General features: G+C 41.7%; 1 protein-coding gene across 1 annotated transcript; it reads left to right on the top strand.

The window, feature by feature from the left end:
- Positions 1-40: 40 nt before the first annotated feature.
- Positions 41-9,462, top strand: abhd17ab (abhydrolase domain containing 17A, depalmitoylase b). The gene is made up of 5 exons (XM_069680501.1): positions 41-792; positions 1,637-2,007; positions 3,022-3,216; positions 3,937-4,116; positions 6,342-9,462. Exons 2-5 carry the CDS (start codon positions 1,643-1,645, stop codon positions 6,565-6,567), a joined length of 966 nt encoding a protein of 321 aa, XP_069536602.1. The 5' UTR covers positions 41-792; positions 1,637-1,642; the 3' UTR covers positions 6,568-9,462.
- The last annotated feature ends 1,113 nt before the right edge of the window (positions 9,463-10,575 follow it).

The raw sequence follows: 10,575 nt of genomic DNA, 5'->3' as shown, positions 1-10,575 counted from the left end.
ACGTCACTTCCGGTCAGCTGTCGCTTCCGGATGCGGTGAAACAGCAGAGAAGTAGGAAAACACCGTACGTACATGGATTAATTTAAATGTCAAGACGGCATCCATAAAGTCAGGGGAGACGCCGTATCCGTCCAGAGGGGATTCATGGAGACAAATACCGACGTTGGAAACGGAGCATTAACGGCGTCTTAAGTCAAAGGAACGCGAATGAGCGGTGTTTTTACTGAGTAGCTGTTTATGTCTTCTTGCTAGCTTAAGCCAGCGTAGCATTAGCTGGTACGCGCAGACAAATAGCTGCTCTCCCTGGGGAAAAATGACCTGTCGCTGCCGTTATTCTTGACATTTAAGTCATTGTCACAGGAAGAAACCACGTTGTGTGTTTTGTTGAAATTGGAAAGCTTTTACAGTTTGTTTAGTCACTTTGACGTCGTTGCCACTAAATTGGAGCCGCTTGTTTTTCACTGTCAACACAAGTAATTAAACCGAAGAAAGTTATCTTTTTCTCCTGAATAATCCAGAGCTTGTTTAGGAAACGGCACATAGTCTTTTTCACGAAACACCATCTCAACAAGTGGACAAAATGGATGTTATCTGGACTAAAATCACCACACTGAAAACGCAGCAGATACTTTGTAAATAACGCTTCCCTGTCAGCCAGGAGGCTCCATTACTTTGTCCTTGTCCTGCTGACAGAGCACTTTACAAACTGTATCCTGTGTTTGAAGTGGAAGACGTCTGCTTGTATTTTTGTTTCGGTTCAACTTCTCTTTGACTTCAACGTAGACTCAACAGGTAGGTCAACTGGCGTCTTATACATCTATTGTATGTTATGAGTGATGTCATGGGGGACGAAATCCAATTATTATTATAAGAATGTATTTATCTTTACTGTATATACTAACTATAAAATATGTTGATGTCATGAACTGCGGTCATTGCAGTCAATCAGAGCTTCAGGTGAAGCCATTTTAAGTTTAACCCGGGTTCAAAAGTATCCAGTCTCATAGCTGAAACTAAATTCATTAATCAGTGTTTGACTGAAAATAAAATCGCAACTATTGTGATAACTGATTTCTTTTTAAAGTCATTTTTCAATGAACAAGTTGACATTGGTTAGTTGTGAGGGTTTTCTGCATTTCTTTATCTTGTGTGACAGTAAAAACATGTTTTGACGTCTCTAACGAAAAAGCAATTTAAAGACATCACTTTGGGATTTGGGAAATTGTAACACACATTTTACACAGTTTTCCTACATGTTTGTATACACAACAGAATGGTCAATAAATGATCAGAAACGAAAACATTGATTGTTTAAATGAAAGCACTTACTAGAAAAGAGAAGAAAGTCCTCACATGGACTAAGGCAATAGCCAGCAATCTCTCGCAATATTAAATAATATTACCTGATAAATCAATGAAGTGATTAATGGGTTAATAAGATATCTATCAATGGACATGGTGGGTTATGCGTGTGATTGCTCATAATGTTAGAAAGTAGCTGATGTAGAATCATCCTTGTTGCCACACTGAGATTGAATGCCTCGTACATCACATTGTACGGAGTATCTCATTGTGTAAACACTGGGATGTTGTACATTCATCAGCACAGTGATCCTCTTGTCATCCTCCTGCACAGTGAAGGATGAATGGCCTCTCTCTCAGCGAGCTCTGCTGCCTCTTCTGCTGCCCGCCCTGCCCCAGCCGCATCGCAGCCAAGCTCGCCTTCCTGCCCCCTGAGCCCACGTACACCTTTCTCCCAGACCCCGAGGCGGGCCCTGCCGCCCCGGGGGCAACGGGGACATCAAGCCTGCGGTCGCGGAGTGGTGCATCGGTTTCTGGAAGTGGAGGTGCCGGGGCTGTGGAGGGGAGATGGAAGCTCCATCTGACTGAGCGAGCAGAGTTTCAGTACACGCAGAGAGAGCTGGATACGACGGAGGTGTTCCTCACTCGATCAAGCCGAGGCAACAAAGTCAGCTGCATGTACATTCGCTGTGTTCCCAATGCCAGGTGGGTAGTTTGAAAGGTGTCCCTGCCTTATGAGTCAGCGTAGTAACAATGATTGACTGTTCATGGCTTGTTTGAGCCTTCTAATGCTTTTTAAGAATGTGTCACACTTCCTCAGAAGAGCTTCCACTCCTTCTTATTCCACTCACCGCCAGGTCTACTTCCTTGGTTGGCTTGTAGGAATTTAAATGTTGAGTTTCACCTGCTCTTGACGATTCTGATTTATGCTAATTATCAGAATAAAAAAGGGTCACACTCCATAACAAGATATCAGTGTTCAGAGTCAGGCTTTGAGTTATCAGTCTTTCTCTCCAGTAGCTTTAAGTCATTACTTTTGATGGCAGTGATTGACAGATCTCTTGATGAGAAGTCATAGCATATTAAGCCTAAGTAGAGATTCTATTTTATGTGCTGAGATATAAAAATATTTACCTTCAGTTTTAATCCCGGCTGCACTGCGCCACTGCTGATTTATTCACCAAATGAATTAAAAAGACATGGACGGGCTCGTGTTACAGCCTGTGTGTATCTTGTATTTATGTCTACTATTACAGAGGAATGAATCCAAACTCGACCTGATATGGCAGAGTCATTGTTATGCCACGTTCTGAATGGAAAGGCCAAGAGCAAAGCCAGCAGGCTATATTGGTTCATAAACAAAACAACCGAGGAAGGATTTCAAAACAGTCAGTGTGTAGAAGAAGTATCAGATTTCTCTACGGAGCACAACATGCATTCATGAATAAAAGGCAAGGGTTAGAATACCCAGCTTTTAAAGTGGATACCCTGCTTCTCAGGTTGTACAAAATGTCTCAGAGTAAGAGTCATTTGACAAGAGGCCATCTTTGTAAACCGATCCTCCAACACGCATCGCTTCTTAAACATAGACCTACTGTTTATCTTCACAGCCGCTTACTTATGGTTTGATTCGGTGTAGAGTTATCAGCTTGGATTCACTCATACAATTTAGTATAGTCTAACACTGCTTCTAACCTTCTATATCTGTTGTCCGGTCAGATTTACAGTGCTCTTCTCCCACGGTAACGCGGTGGACCTGGGCCAGATGAGCAGTTTCTATATTGGCCTTGGCACACGCATCAACTGCAACATCTTCTCCTACGACTACTCAGGCTACGGTGTCAGCACTGGCAAGCCCACTGAGAAGAACCTCTATGCAGACATAGATGCTGCCTGGCACGCCCTGCGCACACGGTATGCTTTGATATAATTGCCCCCAATGTGTCCTTCAAGGCATGATTTATTATACGCTGTCTTTGTGTCTCCTCCTGGGACATGAAGCATTTTCCTTATGTTTACATAAGGAGCAAATGTGTGTACATATGTGTGTATACAAATTTCCTTTCATTACTTCCTCTGTTGTATAAATGTTGGAAAAAACTTTAAGTGAGTCTTAAAATATTAAAATAGGCAAAAGTTGATCGAGTAAAGCTAGAGTTGTGAAGAAAAGGTGAATCAAGGTGTCAGAGGTTGTCTGGATGAAGAGAGCAGAGCGGAGTGGGGACAGATTGGGTGGTAATAAAAAAAGGGAGAGATGGATAGGTGAAGAGAGGAAGGGCTGGGGGGGGGAGGTGTCTCTCAAGGACTTTGTGATGTGATAAAGTGTCTCATTAGTGAAAGCGGAGCTGCCTTAATGCAGCTGTAGCCCCAGGAAGACATGACGCTGCAGAGCGTTGACTAAAGGGTAGATTCAGGGGAATTTACACTTGGGTGTAGCTGTCACTTTCCATCATGTCATTTCTGCATATTTATTAATGTGTGAACTGTTCGTTCACTATGTTCTGCTGCAAAATAAATGATTAACTTTAAATTCAACTTTTCTTCAAAACTGAAGACACAGAAGTAATGATTTAAGAATCTGTCACAACTTCCATTAGCCTGCACTATGAGGGTTTCTCTTTCTCCCTGTATCAGGTATGGCATTAGCCCAGAGAATATAATCCTGTACGGACAGAGCATCGGCACAGTACCCACTGTAGACCTGGCGTCACGGTACGAGTGTGCCGCCGTGGTTCTTCACTCACCTCTAACATCCGGCATGAGAGTGGCCTTTCCCGACACAAAGAAGACGTATTGCTTCGACGCTTTCCCCAAGTAAGTCTCTGCTCAGTTCTTTCAGAATACAAAGTAAACACACCATGCACTAGAAAATGACATATTGATTGAATAAAGTGTTAAGTTGACACATCTGATATGCGATGTGGCGTTAGATATTATTGGCTGTAAGGATTGGCAAAGCGATCCTTTTTTTCCAATCAGTAAGTCTTTATATTCCACCCTGTCTCATAACCTCCTTTAATATGGTGTTCATGTAAACGTCATACACACACAGACAGCACCCAGACTATTTTGCTGCCACTTGGCATTTCCACATAATTACAGATCTGCCAACAGAAAAGCGTAATTGCCGCTTGCACTTGAGAAATTGTTTCTTGTCCAAAATAAGCATCTGCACTAGAGAACAGCTCCCCTTCTTTCACCTTTCAGAGCTATGCTTTTTGTTTCTTGTGTTTCTTTTCTTGGTCCGTGGGTGGATATCATTTTTATCTTGCTTTCATAGATGTGAGTAGGTCGTCTGTAGACTTTAATATTTCAGAGAAGAGCTCACATGTCAGAGATCTGTGTTTTCTTGCAGGAGGAATCCCGTCCTGCAACTTTTCAGTATGATATTCTGGTGTAAAGCTGCAGCTCACATTTGTGTTAGACATTATAAAGGCAGATGTAATGAAATTATTTGTATCAATAAATACATTCCCAACCTTCTTATGTAAACCAGTAAATCAGCATAAAACAGTTTTATATATATTAGATTCTTTCAAGGAAGTTATGATGCATGCAAATGTATTTATTTAATCCAACCATGGGTGTAAGGATGCACTGACCCTTTTAGTGTAATTACATTGTTAGGGTTCAGATTTGTAGTATTTTCCTTCCACTTATTTTTAAGCAAACAGAGCGACAGGAAATAAACCAAGGTCAGTTGAGAGTGTTGTCACTTTTAAAAGGTTCATACCATGTATGTGCAGTATACGGTAGATTAAATAATCCACTGCCATTACCTATGTTCAAGTTTACCTTCGACAAAATGACCTACTAGTTTATTATATTAACAATGTATTTAAATGTGTGAAGAGAATTGGATATCTTTTTGTCATTGCACCAGTTACAACACAATTTAATTTGCAACTCGCCATCAATGCAACTCTAAGATAAGTAAATAGCAGCAGTAAGACACGTTAAAAACAAAGACACAGCACTGAGGTAGTCGGGTCAACTATCAGTGTACAACCTACAGCCTTTTTTTCAAGTAGCCTGTCCCGTGTCTTTTCAATCTGACTGACTGTGAATCTTTAATCTGCTCCACACACTCTGAGCCCGATCAGGCTGTGCTTTTTAAAAACAGAGGAAAATGTGTCTCAGTAAGAAGTTAAAAGGAAAGTGATATGATCTTCGTAACATCAGATGGTAACCTTAAAGATAGCGGATGGCTGCTTGTAAAAAGTGTTTTTCACCCTGTTCTTGTCAAAGATTCTTTTATTGCTCTGTATTCAGTTGTAACCTCCTACACTGAGGAGGTTTGTTCCCCTACACTTGTGCGCGATTGTTATGTGGGTGTTGTAACTGTATTTTTACATTGAAACCTTGGCCGCTGAACGATTCCCTTGGCTAGACGGTAACATCTCAGAGTAATGTCATCATTAGTGCGGCTCTGTCCCCTCTGTTCTTGTTGTGTCGGTTTCGTAATAGTGACTGAATCTGACGAGGGTCAATAGCAGCCAGCCTTAACGCAGAGTCTAGTCCCAGATGGTACAAGTGGGTGAGGAGCAGAGGTGGTGGAGAAACCAGGGAAAGCCTCGCTGTGTGTGTGGCGAGCTGAGAAAGCCTCCAGTGTTCGCCTGTTGTTCAGATTCAGAGTGGGCAGCTGGCATCCCGCCTTCTCTATTTATATCTCTGACTGTTTTTCCTCTCAAATAAGTCTATGTGCCACGGGATAACTTGATAATACTTTTTTGCCATTGTGTTCTACTTTGGTGGTGGTACACGGATGTAGCTGATGGATGTAATGACATCCAAATTGTACCCTTGTTTTAAAGCAACACATGTGTTTTTATAGCCTCTTATGATTAACGGGTGCATTCCAGACAAAAATGAGGCTTCAGTTATTGTTACAAAATATGTAACGACTTAGTTTAGCTTTACTTTTTCAACTTAATCCACAGAGAAAGTTCTCCATGAGTCCTACCCTACGTCACTCATAACCTGATCTGTACAATCTACCTTCTTCTCTTTCCTACTTCCCCCTTTTTGTCCTTTTTCAGCATCGAGAAAGTGTCCAAAATCACATCCCCGGTGCTCATCATCCACGGGACGGAGGACGAGGTGATCGACTTCTCCCACGGCCTGGCCCTGTTCGAGCGCTGCCCCAAGGCTGTGGAGCCTCTGTGGGTGGAGGGAGCAGGACACAACGACATTGAATTGTACAGCCAGTATCTGGAGCGTCTGCGCCGCTTTATAGGACAGGAGCTGACGGCGCAGCACCCTTGACCACCTCCACCAGGACCATCATCATCAACATCACAACCATTTTTTTTCTCTTGCCCCCTTACAGCTTCATCTTTCTGTTGTAAAGATGGAGGCGTGTCCAACGGGCGTCCCTCGGCTCACCACGGCTTCCGGGGGTCACTTTTTTGGGGCAGAGTCTGCCTTTAATGGTCCATGGAGTGAAAACAAGTGTGTTCATATACATCCAAAGCGTGTGAGTGTGAAACACAAACTGTTGTTTTGTTTAGGAGACACTTTAACAACATGTGAACGAGACACGGCTGCAAGTTTATTCCTTTACTGTGCAATAATAACGACCACAGGAACTTTACTTGATAAGGAGTTTTAACAGAACAACGAAGCTGATAAGTAATCATGTAGGTAAACAACTATGTGGTCCACAATTTTCCAGCCTACTTAGACTTTGTAACTCTGATGATAACACACAGTAAACGGCCGATGGAGAAGCTCTTTAACAGGAATCTGTCTGAGGAGCTTCTCACATTGAGTTTTATGAGTTACACCTGTAAAATCTAATGCAATCCAAATTTAAATCCCTGCAACACGTCCTGTTGAGAGGCGCTGGTTTAAATGTTTTCTCATTTAAATTCTCATTTGTAGTGACTCGGGGGTGTTCTCTGCATTGGACTGCATTATAGTGAAAGGTGTTAAATCCGATAACTTCATGATACATAAATACATAGAGATGAATTTGCTTGTGTAATTTAGTTCCTTGCTGTACTGAACATTTTGCTCAGGTAACCTCTTTTAGACATCTGTTTGTCTTTTCTGTGGCTAAATCTCCTCTGATCCTTTGATCAAAGATGTTAATCCAGCTTGACATTTTTCTCTATCTTTTCATTTTATCCAAAGAAAAACCAAACCTTTAGCCAATAATGGAGATACAGACTAAACTTCTTGTTCCACTTGAGATTCCGTCTTTGACCTTTCAGTCTTGCACTGCGCCACATCTGTATCTAAGTAATGGACTGGCTGCGTTAAAGACGGACAGAAGCTCAAGAGCCTGAAAAGCTCCTTCATGTAGTGGAATGTCTGAGAGTCTGTTCGTCCTGTCTCCTTTGTTTTGTTCGTCTTGTTTATGTCTCACACCAGTAGGTCACAGCTGTCCGTGAATTTCCTGTTTCCCTCTGTGTGTCTGGAACAGAGAAGCAACACTATAATTAAACAATTTATTTTAGCTCTTTTTCAGTCCTTGAATGCGATCTGGCGGCCGATGGTTTCTCTTGTGCACTCCATCTTTAGGGCAGTTTTGGCAACTTGACTAGGATTAAAAACGTATCATCTGAATCTTGTATTTTGTGATTAACAAAAAGATTACATACAGAATTTTCTAATTTTAACAATATACAAATCATTCCCACCTTTATACAGAAAAGTGACACACTTTTTAATCACAGTACAAGGCAGCACTGTGGGTCTTTGTTTCACAGATTTCACAGAAAAAGCAAAGAGCACAAGCTCCTCTAATGGACTCACATTTTAGCATTATTAATCCAAACAAAGGATAGTGTTGTCATCATGTTGGACAGTAAATGTGCAAAACTACGACTCTGTGCTAAACATAAAAACAGACCACAAAGAGGCTGAATGTAGTGAAGAACATCTCTACTCGCTGGTTTACAGTCTGAACTGCCGATTACGTTTGTTTATATGTCCGTGCATACACGTCCCACGTAATTAAGTGTTTTAATGTAGCTCTGGCACAACTTCTTCTTAACACTAATGATTTTACTACACAGAAAAAAAGTATCAGAGTGGTACAGTTGCTTTTCCAGCTGCTGGTGTGATTTTTGTAACACTTGTAAACTGTCTCAAACTTGTCTTAATGACCTTTTTGTGCTCATTATTTTGGGGAATATTACAAATATTCAGTCAAGTGTTCTGTTTTGCTGCGAAAGCCACCTTTTACTAAAAGAATCGAGTCAAGATTGTAGCAGCTCGACCTCCTGTTCCAGTTATTTTAGGTCGACTCATGAGAAAATCATTTCTTTTTCCGACCTATTTAAGATCTACTTCAGTCCATGATGATAAAACCCCTCACTTCTCTCACTAATGGTCTGTTTAACAACCAGGCATGACGTGCAAACTAAACTAAAGCATTATTATTAAAGTTCCAACACTGAACTAACCAAAATGTGTAAATTCATGGCCACAAACTTTAAAGAAACAAGTGTTTTTAGTTGAATCAGATTTAACTATGACATCAAACGTTGCACCTTTTGAAACTTTTAAGCTGACGTCTGAGATTGTGATGGCTTTGTTTGCTTCTGTTTTCAGGTGTTCTTGTGCACCTGTATGAACCAAAGTGTAACTTTTCTGTAGTGCTTCGCCCCGTGTATCTGCTCTCCCTGTTGGTACTTTCATAACCAAAGCAAAAAGCATCATATTTAAGTTCTTTTGTAAACTTTTATTTATCTCTGTGGTTCGTCTGATCTGTTTCCATCACACATTTGCATCAAACTTAATTGTATATCTTCTTTCAGATTACTTCATAATCATGTTTTCTCATCATATCATGTTTGCTTTTACATATGCAGCAGCAGAGTTTGAATAGCGGTAATTACCAAGTCGTGTGTGTGTTTTTTTAACTTTCTTTTAAGCTGTTAAAATTGATCATTCGTGGAGGAGTCAAACTAAGCAATACAGCAAAGACGCGAGTCTTTGAAGACGCGTGTGGGATGATGAAAGAACAAAGAAAGAGGAGCTTCGGGCAGACAGATGATTTATTTTGTTGTCTTTTATTTGAATGTTTGGACTTTTTCTGTAACACGTCTGTGGGTATCATTTTGTCTCCGCACATTGTTATCCACTGTTTATTATACTGACTCATTTTTAGTTTTCCAAGATTTAAAGAGAATAGGACGTTAATAAACATAATCAGAAATTGATAATACAAATGACTCGCTCCTTCTTTTTAAAGTGCAGGTGTCTTCCACACTGAAAAGGAGAGATGAGCTCCTGTAATCAGTGTGCGTGTGTCTCATTCAGCCCCTGATTTTCCACTCACGGCAGTCCTGGCACTCGGTGAATAATGACCTGCCTGCTAGTGAAAGGCCTCACGGGGCTCGCACGAGACAGATCCAAGAACGGCTCGGGGGGAATAATTGGCTGATGACTAAATGAGACTTTAATTGCCTGATGTGCGTTTTTTTCCCCTCCGCTGTGGATTCGTCGTGTTTCGGTGAGCTTGTTAACATCGGTGCCAAAAAGCGCTTCAATGGTGTGTTTTAATTAAACCAGTACAAGGACTCATGTCCGTCCCAGCCTCCCCTCACTGTCTGCCACCATGTGGAGTTGTGGGGAAACTGGGACAGATGGATGGTAAGCTGAGCTCCCCCTCCTCCCCCTCACACACACACACCCACACGCTTGTACCAGCTCTTTGTCAGCGTACTACATAAACAATCTGGTGTCCCACTCAAATGCTCTTACGGATTAGAAGCAGCTGCAGCGGCACATCCCCCTGTGTGAGGCGAAGTTAGCGCAGCCTGACCTCCTGCTTCACACACACCCACCTCCCCTCCGCACTCGGCCCTGAGCACAGAAACCCTTTTATGTTGACACGTATCAAAGGGTTGTGGATGTGCCTGGGCTCCAGAACAGGAGACTTAAAACAAGGACTGTGAATCAAAGAGCTGCCTTTGGATGTTTTCTACTGGAGAAGTGTAGCGTGGTGACATTTAGACTACACTTTATATTGGTGTGAGAGAAAGAAAAACACACAGGCCTACAAAATGTGTCCTTGCTTTACCACGGAGTATAAAGTGCCTGGACGAGGAAACAAACAGTCCTGCTGATTTGTATATTTGATGGGTGGACGTTGTCTCTCTGTGTTAACTGGACTCATTAACCTCAGCTTTGCATGACCTGACAGCCTCACTGTGACACAAGGCTGTAAAGACTGAATGCCCTTCTTATGGGAGTACATTTTTCCTTCTCTTATCTTTGACTCACCATCTTTCCAACAGATACTCACACACACTCGCATAT

The sequence above is a fragment of the Semicossyphus pulcher genome, unplaced genomic scaffold, assembly GCF_022749685.1.
Source record: "Semicossyphus pulcher isolate SPU_LCO1_2020_fin unplaced genomic scaffold, fSemPul1.0.p SCAF_4, whole genome shotgun sequence".
In the NCBI taxonomy this organism is placed as follows: Eukaryota; Metazoa; Chordata; class Actinopteri; order Labriformes; family Labridae; genus Semicossyphus; species Semicossyphus pulcher.
Note: the sequence above shows the minus strand (reverse complement) of the source record. Positions and strands in the feature narration are given on the sequence as shown.